This window comes from Eurypyga helias, unplaced genomic scaffold (assembly GCF_000690775.1).
Source record: "Eurypyga helias isolate BGI_N326 unplaced genomic scaffold, ASM69077v1 scaffold316, whole genome shotgun sequence".
Taxonomy (NCBI): Eukaryota; Metazoa; Chordata; class Aves; order Eurypygiformes; family Eurypygidae; genus Eurypyga; species Eurypyga helias.
In genome coordinates, this window is record NW_010254444.1 from 27,722 (window position 1) to 42,100 (window position 14,379).

The 14,379-nt window shown below is 44.9% G+C and overlaps 1 protein-coding gene across 1 annotated transcript in view; it reads right to left on the bottom strand.

Moving 5' to 3' along the window:
* The window catches only part of EDA (ectodysplasin A), a gene marked incomplete at its 5' end in the record, with an annotated part of 30,366 nt that overhangs the window by 8,377 nt on the left and 7,610 nt on the right, over positions 1-14,379 (bottom strand). The window contains one exon of the mRNA XM_010152964.1: positions 3,132-3,161. Coding sequence (XP_010151266.1) covers positions 3,132-3,161 — 30 coding nt within the window. The remainder of the gene's footprint in view (positions 1-3,131; positions 3,162-14,379) is intronic.

The window sequence follows — 14,379 nt, forward strand, 5'->3', positions numbered from 1 at the left end:
TTTTGAGGGAAAACAGTTGCGATCGTTACTACCAGCTGGCACGTATGCACGAGCATACACCGTCCCCATCGCTCCGTCTCCCGCCGGAGGTGCCTCCAGAGGGCAGTTCAGCGCCGAGCTCCAGCTCCGCTCCACCAGCCGCTGAGCATCCCGGGGCCATGCCGCAGGCATCCCCACAAAGCGGCACCTTCCTACCATGCCATAAGGATGCTCTTCATGTGCACGAAGGATTTGGATGCTATGACGCCCCCATATAATTCAATGTGCAATTTGGGGCTTTGGATGGAGGGGTAAGGGAAGGACTAACCCAATCGGGAGGACGAAAGCTCTGAAGAACTGCCACGATGCCCAAACACATCTCATTCCGCAGTCCCGGGAAGAGAAGGAGCACAGCCATGTACCTAAAGACTCTTATCAGGCACGTACACAGTGGGCTGAAACAAGGGAAAGCCTGTGCCCTCCTGGTTTTCCAGATCCCTGATAGAAATTATGTTCTTTTGATGCAGTTTTTAAAGCGCAACATTGTCACGGTTTTTATGCCAAAGAGCTTTATTAACTTCGCAAAATTCCTTCAACTGCTGAAATGCAGTCTGCTGTGGGAGAGAATTAAACCGTTTTTTCAAAGACAGCAGCAGTTAGGATATGAAATAAAGATTATTGGAATGGTTTCTGAGTCTGTTTATGTTCTTGTTTCCCTACTAAATATCCATCTTTGTCATGGAACAAAACTATAAGGAAAACCCCACCGATTTTAGTTAGCACAGAAGTGGGAATCTCTAGATGGCCACTAGCCATGAACAAAAGCACATGAAACCTGCGTGGGACAACCGTGCGTTTCAGTTTCCACACGCAGAAAATGAAGTTAAAATCAGCACGGGTGGTCGAAGTGATACTGGGATCCTATAAAAATGGGGCAAAGCTAAAGGGGACAAATGGTTCGCAGCCGTACTTCTGCCCAGATTAGCAGCTGTGCCTGCAAATCTGAGGTGGCAACAAGCCCACCTTCCTTTAACCCAGGAATTCTCCTCCTCCTCGGGTTAACAACATGCTTTGGAAATTAACATCTTGCATCAAACCCCTTACCTATATCCCCTAAAGCACAGTTACTAAATTCTCTTTCACATCCCCTCCAGTCTAGGCCATCCGAATGAAGGATCACATGCAGTAAGTCAGGCATCCTGCTGCTGTCACTCCTTGCTTGCCTTCTCCAGAGGGATACACATTACAGCTGGTTTAACTCATCTGTCTCAGGAATCTGGTCTGCTACTAAATGAGCTGCTAGTTCATCAGTAAAACAATTGTACATAATTCTGATGCCGCACGGGGACACTTATTTTCTCTGCATTCCCACTTCTTCAAGTAATTTAAATTACTTTTCTGCATTGATAAAACGTCACTTATTAAAGCCACAAGGCCAAAAATAGACATTGAGTAATTATAAAACTCTTGATTCATCTTCTAACTGAGGAGTTCCCAGCCCTACCAGGAGCAGCTCTCCAAGGAGGGTCTCCAGAACCCAAGTCCCAGCGTGCCAGGTCTCCATCTTTATCCACGTGCACTAGGCAGGCTCCAAATCTCAAAGCAGCAGAACCAGTAAGTTTTCCTTAATCATCGTTTGCTAAACAATAAGCTCAAACTCTTAAAAAAAAATTAAATGTGACAATACCAGAAAATCAAACTATTTTATACAGCGCTACAGCTGTATATAATGCAGCCCTACGAGACCCCCCTGCTACTCCCGATTTGCTATGAATACCACAGTCATCATTTGTTATTAGTTCGGCTGATTTAACACGGGTTTAGGGTTTCAGAGTTTTGTTAAGACAAACTTCTCAAACATAAAATTTTATGCTGCTTTTGAGAGTAAATATAAACCGAGTTTCTAACTGCGGCCTGTCTCAACCTCTCAGCTGTAAATTTTGAGTTTGTAACCAAGGATTAAAAGCAATTTGATGTGCTGTTAAAGCAGCACAGCCACGCAAAGCTCGGCTGCTCTTGCTGCTGCAGGTCATGACGATGGGCTGGAGCCCAGGCCGTGTCCCGGCACGTGCGGCTGTCTCTCTCGAGGGCCACAGCAAAGTGCTGAAGCACTAACTTTCCTATTAATTAAATACCCATTAGGTGTGGTAGGTAGTAAGCAGAGAGCTGACACTGCACCTGCCAGTGCTTTGCTGCAGAGGCTTTGCATCACGCATGATGCCTGCATGAGCTCCCCGATAATTTGAGTTCCCTGGGCTTCCCAGGGAGCACAACCTCGAGTGGCACACAGTTTCTGCATTTCTCATAACCCACAACCTGTTGCAAGCATGCACTGCAGTTTTTAAAACAGGCACAGAAGTGTTTTGATGGTTACGAGGAGCAAAAAATGGGTAATATGACTGTTTCCCTAAAATCAGGGAACTTGGACCCTTGACTCGCTCAGGTTCCTGGTAGCAAAGAAGCGTATGACTGTAAGCGTTCCCCAGGAGCCCCACACAACAGGGACAACACCAGATACCCATGAAACACAGGGCTCCTCCCAAAGAACCCAAGTCACAAGCAACTCATCGATACGTGTTTGAAAAAATACCCACTTACCCATTGCAAACAGCGTGAGGAACATAAACGAGTCACACAAAATACCTGCGGGCTGACCAACGTCTAGAACAGACGCTTAAAATCATGCTTCTGAGGTTAATACACAACCAGAAGTGAGCCGCAGAGCGTGTCGACCCTGAAGGGGACCCCAACCTCCAGCAAGATGCACGGCAGCACCGACACAAAAGCTAAAGCTGTTTTGGCACAGACAGCCTGACAAACAGCAAGCGGCTCCCGATAGCTGGTATGTGACTCAACTCCACTCAACCAGGTCATTATAGCATCTTTGGAATTACCTCTATACAATGTAATTAACTTCCTTTAGCTTTTCAGGAAGACTTTATCGAGCGCCGATGCTGCTGGGTCATGCAGTCCTGCCATGGCAATGCGGTAGCAGGAGAGGAACCCCTGGTCTGTGTGGTGGGACCACGTTCAACTCTGCCCCTCCTGGAGAGGGAACCTGTCCCCAGTTTCTCCTTCATGTTGGCTAAAGAGAATTCAGAGACAGGTACCACAGGCACGGAAAGGAAAATGAAATTAAAACTCAAACTTACCCTTTTTCTTGTTTTTAACGGAACTTGGGCCTACAAAGGAAAAAGAGAAAACTTGTGAAATTCAGTGATCATTTCATCTTAAAAATCCCCACTGCCATCAACACCCACCGACCCAGATGGTGCCTCTTCAGAGCTGGGACAAAACTGGCAACAAATTTGGTGAGCCAAAAATGCACTTTTATTCTTTACAAATAACTGCTGTGAAGGTGTAGCGATGGCACCGGGACCCAGATCTGCATCACCCTCACTCAAAACAGCGACCCGTGGCCAGGATAATGTGAGTGAGTTTTGGTGGGCACCCCTCCTCCTTTACTGCAAATATGAGCTAAACCAACCCGTTGGTTTGCAGCCAATGGCAAAGCTCAGGTGACAGATGTTCTTCTCCCTTGAGCCAGAGCTTTAATCTCAGACAGCAGCTTCGTTCCAGCTCTGCCGAACACTGAGTTTTTGCTGAACTTATCCCCTGAAGTCACTGATGGAAGCACAGCACAGAAAACCTGGGACTCAACAGAAAACATTCAAAAATACAATCCCTACACAGCAGATTAGTTTTCAGCTGGGCACCGGATGTGTCTGTGCTCTACGCAGCCACACGTGACTTTGTTAGCTAAAAGTCACCAAGCTTAACAGTTAACGCTGACACATTTTACTTCCCGATGAGGACAGGTTAGAAGAAAGTTAGCATGACCCAGCTCTCAGCCAAGAGCAGTAACCCAAAAGGCTTGTGAACCAAATTGTTTAAAAATACTAATAAAATACTAAAAAACCCCAAAAGCAAAAGAATTAGTATGAACTGGCTTATTTAAACAATGGCAATACATGCCTTCCTAGCAAGAGGTGAAAATATTTATAAGTGAAGCAGAGAAACTACATGACTTTTTGAGCAGAAGTTGAAGTGTGAAACATGTTCCATTGCTTCCTCAAAAATTAGTCAGGGATGGGAATGAACTGCAAAAATCCCCAAATATTCCCTCGTCATTCATCACGACATCCCTCTAAAATCTCAGTTTAACCGCACATCGAAGACTGAATCACCTTTAACTGAGGTACGCTTATAATGAATGGAAGGTCACACAGTTGCTTTGAGTCAGCACTGGCAAAGACAAATTGCCAATCCGACAGAAATGCCACGTTCCCATGGCTAGATGGAAGGATGAGAGCGGGACCAGAGAAATAACCAGTAACCTCACTGATGCCTTTTCCACAGGAATATTAATTTGTCTACATTATGCTGTTGGGTCACAGGAAAATTATGGTATTATCCAATTTATTTTTTCTGCTAATTTAGTATATTTTTTTTAACTAATCCATATATTCACACTATTAAAACATGTAGCTGGGACAAGACATAGGGTTCTAACACTGCCAGCCCCAGCTCTTGCTAGGGAGGACACTGAAGCCAGCCAGCAGGTCCATCACCAGCAGATGAACTGCAAAACCTCCCGTGTTCAGAAAACACCGACAAGCTCCTCTTCTTGCGTTTTCTGAGCTCCCACGACACAGAAGGAGCCGCGCGATCTCCACCCGCCGGCTCCCATCTTAGGAACCAGCTAGTTAACAGCATTTTTAGTGAAGAGAAAAAAAATTGTCTGGGGGACGTCATTTAAAAAAAAAACCAAAACCCCAACCCGACACAGCAAGCAAAATGCGAGTGCTGTGTATGTGTCTCTTCAGACCTCGGAGTCACGAGAGTTTATTTCATGTTATATATATCACACCATTAGCGCTATAACCAGAGTGAAAGTACAAATAGCTGCGGCGAGCCAGACACATTTGAAATGGATGGAACCAATTAGCTTCAAAGATGAATGGGAGGAATGAGAACCACATGCGATGTCAATGTTCACAGTCTATATTACAACACACGCATCTGTTCCAGGCACGGCAGAGAGAGATGTTACGGCTGTGCAAGCGAATCTTTTGACAAACACAAAAATACTTCTGACATGAAAAAAACACAATATTATTAGCCTTGGGAGCTTCTGAGTCTCTGGGGTTTGCATCTGTTCGTCTCCCAATAGGAGGGGGTGGATAATTTAATTGTAGCAGGGAGCCATAAGGTTCATCCGATACACCAGAAGACAGAATTTTCCTCATTTCTGCTCAAAACAGTAAACCCATTGGATCTCTTTCAATTTAGTCTAAAATGGTAACAAAGTCACTTACTGAGTTGGGGAAGCAGAGTTCCATCAGCACAACAGACCTATGTTCCCTTCACGGCAAAAGGTGCCGAGGCAGAAGGCTTGAGAACGTCGCTTGATGCATGTTGTCCCAACACGTATGTGCAGGGAAGGAAAAACCAAAAATCCGTTCTGCCATGCGTTTCTGAGGCCACACCCCAATATTTCAGCACTAAAGGCTGTTAAATGCTGCAGTGGTTGAATTCATATGACCCACCTGTTATCGCTGACTGATGGAGCCAGTTAAATACCTGCAGTTAGCCAAGGCTAAGCCTTTCCTAGAGTCTTCTACCCTGTTAATCCCACCTCATCATCCCACTCCTCCTGCGGAGAGCCTCCCGGTCGCAAAGCTTTTCACACTACCGATGTTTCTTTAGTGTGGTTTCCATTAGATGACTTGATTCCAAGGAAGGGCTACGAGAAGATACTCAAGATGCAGGCTACAGGCATACACACCACATCCCTCCACAGCGTCAAAAGCCTTGTAAAAAACCAAGTTACGGGACGCCTACTGCTGCTCCGGAGTCCACAAGACCTGCCATCTTCCTGCAGAAGGAAATTGGTTTGACTTGAGGAGTTCTCCACTGATCAATGCAGACTGCTACCGACCTCATCTCGACCTGAAGGGGCTTCAACGCAGTGCGCTTCAGGATTTATTCCATCCCGGCGGGATCTGACAGCAACCTGCCTGGTCAGCTGTTCCCCAGTACCTCTTTCCCCTTCTTTATAAAAATAACCTCGAGTTGTTTTTCTGCAGTTTTCTGGCATCGTATCTCTTCCTCATGAATTCCTTTAAGTATCTGTTATGAACTCACTAGAGACCAAGCTCGTGGTCGTGACCGACGGTACGAAACGCGACAGCTACCCAAGCACAGCTATTCTTCTCCACACGTGCTTGCGTTCGACTTCTGCGCGTCTTCCTTCCACCTATCTCCCGCCCTCCTTCCACAGGCTGTCTGCTCGTGTTTGAGGTCAAACCAGACTCCAGACCTAGGGAAGTCCATCCCCTTCAACATTTCCTGTCTTTTATCTGAAATTAAATTTATGCTGATGCCCTAATCCGTCCTTGAAGGAGCTGTCAGCTCTATTCAACCCCTCGTTTTAGCTTTTCTTTGCAGAAGAAGGAAAGTTGACAAGAACTGTTAATGAGAAGAGGACCAGGATATCAGAGAGGACAGGCTGGATGGCTTTGAAGGATACAGTAATAAGCATGGAATGAGATTCAGTCGTACCAAATGCAGAGTCCTATAAATTATATATACAGAGGGAATAATAAACTGTCCTGCTGGTTGGTGGAGCTCCTCAGACGGAGCTGCAGAGGACAACATCTGCACGTGCTGAGTTGCTGTCACACAGCCAGGAAAGGCTGAAATACAACCCTAAAACAGATCAGTGGAAATACTTCTGACAGACGTGGGGCAATACTGATGCCACTCAGTAGGTGGGGATGAAAAATCTGGGAGTAATGCAGTCAATCCTGACCATCTACGTGCAGAAAGATGAATTTAAATGAGAACAATTTCACAGAAGGGCTACAGGGAAGGTTGAGAAGCAGTCAAGCAGAGCTCGCCTGGTTGGCCATCAACGCTGGGAAAGGGAGGTAAGCATCATTGGGAAAGGCTATGGTTATGGGCATGGAGGGTGAAGACGTGTTCCTAAGGACAGGGCTTAAAGGACTGCGCTGGCATATCCTCACCTGTGCGAATTGTTTCTCAAGATCAAGCTGGGAATGAGAAGGCTTCTTCTAACCTCCAGAAGGAGAAGCACAGGTTTGGAGGGGTCTTTTGGCTTGAGTGAGCCCTCTGGTGTCATGGGTCACTGCTTAGAATCTCTCAAAAGTTCTTCACTCCCTTTGGAAAGCAGTGAGGTTATTTTCTGCCTAACTACTAAAGCCATAGCTACTAAGCTACGAAGCAGGCTGTTGGAACGTTTAAGCTAGCTACCTGACCTACTTCTAGAATTTTTAATCTCTTTCACTGGAGTTCTCATAGGAAAAGCCCTCCAGGTCCTGCTGTATAACTCAGGCCAGCTCTATCCTCTGCCAGCGAGTTCTTCATCACAGGATGGGATTTGCCCAGCAAAGGCATTGGAGGAGCAATGCTGTGTGCTGGGCTTCTCAAGACCCTGTCTTTGAACAGCGCTCGAAGACCTAGGCTTCTTCACAAGCTTATTTTCCACATCTGTTGGGAAAATAAAAGGGAATGATAACAGAAAAGGAGGGAATATAAAACCAGCAAGAGTGGTAAACTTTGAGGGAAAGGCACAAGCAGGAAAGTACAGCTCAGTATGTTAACAAAACATCCACCCTGGAAGCCACCTGCTTGCAGAGCCATCCAGCTGGGCATCTGCAAGGGGAAGGCTACAAGCAATGCCAAGTCACTTGTGACAGAAGCACTATGGCCATGGGTTTTAGCAATGAGCCTGTTCAGATGCAAGCTTCTCATTTAAGCTAAAGAAAATATTTGCAGTAGATGAGTTTTTGTTGTGTAAAACCGCAGCTGTGGCCCAGCACGCAGCAGAAGACATCTAACTGTGCTTCAGGGAGCAGGTTCTAGCCCCCAGCTCCAGCAGCCTTAGCATCTGCTGGATCACTTCCAAGGGCTTCAGAAAAAAACCCAAACAGATGGTGATGCAACTCGAGGATATTACATATGACATGTTTTCTCTTATAAAGATTAATAGAGTTTACTTTCCCCCCCCACTCCCCCCTGATTTTTTCTTTCTGCACGCTACACACTGCTATGATTTACTATAAATACAAAAATATCAAAAACTTCTTTAGGACATATGCTGATATAAATAGTATATTAAAAAAACCCCGTGTGTTCACTTATTAGTTATGTGTGTGGATTAACAAGAAATAGTTTAAATTCCTGCAAAACAGTTCAAACCGGTTTTATTGATAGGAACAGATCTTTGTAATTACACGTATTTTATATAAAACCTATAAAAGGTTGACCATTATAGAAATCAGTCAAACAAAGGCCGAGTATCAAGGAAGGCTGCTGAACTTTCTAACATTCTCAGTTGCCAAAAGCAGAACCAAGTCAACGAGTGCCACCACCATATTCTAGCCATACCCACCATCAGTTCAAAACGAAGACATCTACTGATGTCTTCAGGGTGTTCAACCAGTTTTGGAAAAGTACAATGCAGCAACCACCGTGTCCTCTATAAGCTGTGCCAACACATTTTCAGCATCCTCTAGGATTGCTTGCCCCTAGGATTGTTAAGGCGTCCCTTTTTCATTTTCCTAGCACTAAGTTACTACAGTGTATCATCAGTCTTCTCACCTAAGCACGGCTCTGTTTTGGGGGAGATGTAAGACCAGATAATACAGCTGAGCCACTTCCATATTACCATCACCCCTGTGCCCCAGAAGTTATCCTCATCCCAGGTTACAAACAGGATCAGAGACAAAATCTGGATGAATGAGATGGTAGTGTCCTCCCGAAACACCACATCACTTCTCACTCATTCAGAAGACAAGCATAAGGTGACCGGAAATCATTAAATCTACAGCTACTTTCAAGATGAACATCTAATGTTGAAGATGAAAACAGAAGCAGGGAGCTCTATGAGACCTATCTAATATGCGCATTTTCAAAACTGTATCATCTTTGTGCACTAAAAATATATATATATAAAATCGCATCTTTTTCTTTGAAGTATGAGCTTCTGGCTGCAGTTGGAAGAAGATTAGATTTAATGATGACTGTTCTAAACAGCTATGGAAATTTGTGTAAAGTATTTTTCCAAACCCTGTTAGCCATCTGGTTTAACAAAGAGACCACTTGCTAAATCTCAGACAAAGCTCTGAATATTGCCCAAATCCAGCAGTGACTTCTGAAGAATAGATAGCTAACAGAATTCAAAAAGAGCTTCTGGACATTAGTCAGGATACCATTATTAATGGAGTTATTGAAACATGCAAGGGTGCTGGCCAAAATGAAGTTATTTTCTCCATTTCCATGCAGGGATTTTTTTTTCTTCAATGATCATGGATTCTCAATAAGCACGATGCACAAAGGGACGAGAAGAGAAGAGAAGAAACAGAAGCTGAGCATGACAATCAGGTTATGTGGTGCAGCCGATAAGCGTCCCAGGACTCAAGTCATAGAATCACAGAATCGTTTACGTTAGAAGGGACCTTAAAGATCATCTAGTTCCAACCCCCCTGCCATGGGCAGGGACACCTTCCACTAGACCAGGTTGCTCCAAGCCTCATCCAGCCTGGCCTTGGACACTTCCAGGGATGGGGCATCCACAGCTTCTCTGGCAACCTGTTCCAGTGCCTCACCACCCTCTCTGGGAAGAATTTCTTCCTCACATCCAATCTAAATCTACCCTCTTCCAGTTTAAACCTGTTACCTCTTGTCCTGTCACTACATGCCCTTGTAAAAAGTCCCCTTCACCATTCTTGCCCTGCTAAACCTCAGGTTACTGTTCAACCCAACAACCCAGGTTGTCCATCTCTCATAGAAAGCTCTGATCACCAAGTGATGATCACGTATTAAAAAAGTCCTGCCCATTAAGCCATCAATTCCTCTGTCTCTATTTGACCAACACTAAAGGTGGGGAGGACAGAAAGAAAAGCTCAAGCGTTACTTGAAATCTCAAGTGATGAAGAATCTACTACCTTCTTCAGTGTAAGCTGTCCCGATGAATAAGATCAAAAAACTCCACTTTACTCAAACCTTGGAAACTCGGTTGTTTCATTCACAGAACTGGTGTAACGATATTCACTTCATTCACATGGGTATGAGATACGTAAGGCTTTTAAAATATTTTTAAGTGCAGCGTTATTAATGCCAGACGATGGTGGAGTTGGGGAAAGAAAGATGTTAGCTCTCAAACACATGCTTAATCTAGAACACGTGGTTTTGGGGAAGGTTTGGAACCAATATGTTTTCAACATTTTCAGGAAATTTGGTCTATCCAGATGAAAGTTTCTTGGACCCTACTGAAACATCAGTCAGTGATACAAATACTGAAACAAGATTAATATTTTCCCTTCCCTAAAAAAAGGAAGTTTTTCTTCACTGATTCCAGAGAAAAAGGCAATGGATCTTGAAGATCAGCTTTGGTATTATTACTCCAGAATATTTAGAATATATGACAAATCACAGAACTAGGAAAATATCCCAGAAGTAGAACACATCATTCCGTGCTAAAAACTCCCGGCATACCTTGCCAGAGTGTTTTTCGGGGAAGTGGGATGAGGAAGGGAGGTCTTCTGCTAAGTGTGGAGGAAAGATGTTGCCTGCAATTACAGGCAGGATGGCTGAATCCAAGATAGGGTTGCGATGTCCCTGGTACAAGGCTAGTAATAATTTCAATAAATCTGAATATAGTGAATTAGTATTACAGAACAGAATGGGGAGCTCATTGTACAAAGTGGTGGAAGGATGAAACAGTGCTGCTTGATATATTACTATGTAAGGCAGAGCCCAAGGCCATCCAGTTTTTCCTCAACCACCATTGTTGCTTCTCTCTCTGCTTTTGTCTCCATTTGTTTTAGACTCTTCAAGATACATGTGTGAATACAGTCATCCTTAATTGTCTTTTTCTGGTTTCATCTTAAATTGAGATGCTCCATGATGGCACCCCATAAAACTGCGTTCCCTCCTGGTCCTCCATCTAACAGCATCTTCCTCCTGCAGCAGTACTAAGAGTCATGCCCGGAGAACATCCCAGCTCTACCTTCATTGCCTTTAAACTCTGTGTAAACCCCTCAATATCAGAAGTCATTGCTTAGTCATTAGAAGACATTGCCCTGTCATATTCTGGAGTTATAGGCTGCTAAGTCCCCAACACTGGCCTGGAGCCAATTTACAAGGGAGTCGAGCTTCTTCTCATACTCCACCCCATGTTGAATTCAAGTGCCTAACGCTCAAAGCCAGACTCCTCCAGCCTGAGAGATCAAGAAGAGTTTGCAGCTCATCTTGTACTCTTCTGAGGCACTCCCTTGGCTACAGCCACTTTTTGAGGCTATTCTTCTACTTCTTTAAGGACTTTTCACATGTCTCCATATGTCTCCAGGGGAAGTATTCCACACTAGAGGTCCCCCCCTGCACTTCTGGGACACTACACTGCCTGGCCAGAGGGTCTGCGAAGAGTTTGTGCATCAACACCAAAGTCTGAGAATCATTTCTCTTGTGGTGAGTTAGGTATGAGACCGGCTTTGGGCTGCCTCACTGCTCTGCTCCTCTGAGCAATCTGTCAAAGGACAAGCTTATATCCATGTGTCACCCAGATGATCAGATGCTGCTCCAGGAGCTCCATGGATCAGTAGCCTGCTCCCTCCCTATTCCTCTGATCCCATACACCAGACCCCAGTTCAAACCTATTGGTCTAAAAACAAACGGAGAGAAGTCACAGCTCAACCCTGCCCCGTCTCTCAAGTCCCTGGAGTGACACTAGATGCCAGAGAGCCACAATCTCTCTCTCTCAGACAGCTTCAGACAATGTAAGATCTCATCACGTAACAGGTTTTTTTTTGCTGTTGCCATTGGTTTTTTTTCTCCTGCCAATATTCAGAGAGAGATTTTTGCCTGGTTTGATATTCAAAACCAGGACTCCTTATATCTGGGAATAACTTGGTGAAGCTCCTAAGGAATGGAAAGACATTAAATGCCAATACACAGAGATTCCGGCCAACAGTGACGGCCAACAGCGACATTAGGCTGTGATATACTTCAGTTACTGCAGTTCAAGATGATCAGAACTGTAGTGTGAGTAACACAACAGACCCCAGGGGCCATCAGTGAACAACATGTTTCACTGGTCCAGGTAAAGGTACCTTGTTGAGCAACCACCCTCTGCCCCAGCTAGAGCGGGGGAAGGTGTAGGATGACTGTAGGTAATTACTGTAGGTAATTCCTCTCATATACTTCCCAGGTTTTTCCACCTTAAAAAGGACGGTGTGACTCGTAGGTCATGAGCTGCTGTTTGTGTGCTCCAGCACAGGTCCCTTCAGAGACCCACCAGCCCTGTGTTCCTCTTAAAGGCATGAGGAACAACATAGGTGAATGGTCATGGAAAAAATAGACTGGAAAAGCAACCATGCTTTAGAAGTCTGTCACCTCTGCTGTTGTCACCTCTGTCATGGTGTTGGTCCTGCTCTGGGGGAGAGAGCTGGATCCAGTCACCTCCCAGGGTCCCCTCCACCCTACGTTACTCCACAATTTCAGCTCTGCTTATCCCACAGCCAGAGCCCTGTTGAAAATCACTACTCACTGCTTTCTCGAGCACAGCAGAGTATCCTTACTGTGTTTCATTGCTCTCTGTGACAAAGAATGACCAGCTGATTTATTTCCTCAACCCCATTGAGATCCACTTTGGGCTCAGCAGCAAGGTACCAGGACAGCCTACTGATGCCATAAAGCTTTTAAAAAATAAAATGCAGTTGCCACTGAGTAGGTGCAAGCACACCACAGTGCAAATGTGTTCGTGAACGAAGACAAAACCCTGCTCCCAATTAACTACAGAGCCACTGTTGCTGGCAAAATAATATTGCACTGCCTTCTCAAAAACACAAAACACCAATGAAACATAAATCTCCACCCTTCTTAACTCCCCTCCCACATAATCAGTCCCAGCCAAGTTCCTGGGGTTCACACCAGAACCTGTGGCCATCATATTTCATTTTCCGCACTCTCACTGGCTATGGAAGAAGAATATGATGTGACTTTTATCTTCCTTCAGGCATTTAGGTTGGATTCCAAATGCTGGATCTTTACAGCAGAGCTGACAAACAATATTACTATTCCTAATTCAAGTATCTCAAGGCTTTTTTTGGCTTGCTGGCTGGACTCACAAAGCTTATTTTCTATACACCACTGCACCCTATTGCTTACTTTATCAATACCACATATTTGAGTTCAACAATTTAAAGCATAGTATTACAGCTGTGTTTTTATTTTGTTTGTTTTATTCGGTTGTTGCTTAACACAAAACATTCTGACATTTTAAGTCATATCCCACTAAGATAAACAACTAACATATGTCATGAATTCCAGTAGAAATGATTCCCAAGTGGTGCTGCAGCAAGGTTTTAACCACGCATATGAAAGGCTCTCTTAAATTGTTTGCTGGATGTTTTAAATGCACTCTTCCCCACCACAGCTATCCATAAGGAATCTAGGGCAGGTGGGAGGAAATCTCTTCCCCTATCTCATCCCAGCAGAACTTGACATGTTTTCCTTCCTCTGTATGTAATTCTGCCTAATTGAATCAAAACCCTTTGTAGCGTTGAACAGCTGTCTGTACACTGACGGTTTAACTACATGGAATAAAACGGGATCTATATCCAAAGATCTATCTGTGTGCATACACATGTACTTCATGATTGCAGGAATCTGAAACGGGGTCTGAAGGAAACCCAAGAGAGACCCCACCACTCTCTGGGAAGCCCAAGTCAAGTCCCTGTCACACAGTCAAGTGTTGCCTGGCTCAACCCACTCTTGAGTTTATCCATTCACAGCATTTCAAACAGATTAACGGATTTCACCAAATCCTGCTCATATTAACGAGATCACTTACAAACCCAACAATGCTGCAGGACATCACGGCCAACAAAGCCCTAGTGAAGACACACAACTGCCATGCCTTATTCACAGCTTCCAAGGAGTTTGCTGGTCGTGGTGTTCTTCAGCTTTCTGCAAGAGTACTTTTCCCGACAGCTAAGGTACCAGGTCTATTATAACCCAGCGGATTTCTAATGAGTGCCCAGACTGAAGACAACTTCACAGTTCCCACTGCCAGCGCAGCAGCTCGGGGTTTGGCTATTCAGTCCCGTCCCAACCCTCCCCAGCCAGAAAATTAAGCTTATTCAGAAGATCTGCAGAAGGCAGATGTCCCGTAGTCGCTGCAGCAGGACCCTGCGCCTGGATGGCCATAGCTGGCCGTTCGGAAAGGTGCACGAGGTCCAGCTCGGCACTGGTTCCTCAGCTTCTGTGCTAGAGCTGATCCGTGACCAGATGGGCTTGGAGCATGTGCGAAGCAAACTTGTGTCTGCCTGCAAAATACTCTGTTGATGTGGCCAGAGAGCCAGTTTATTCACAGAA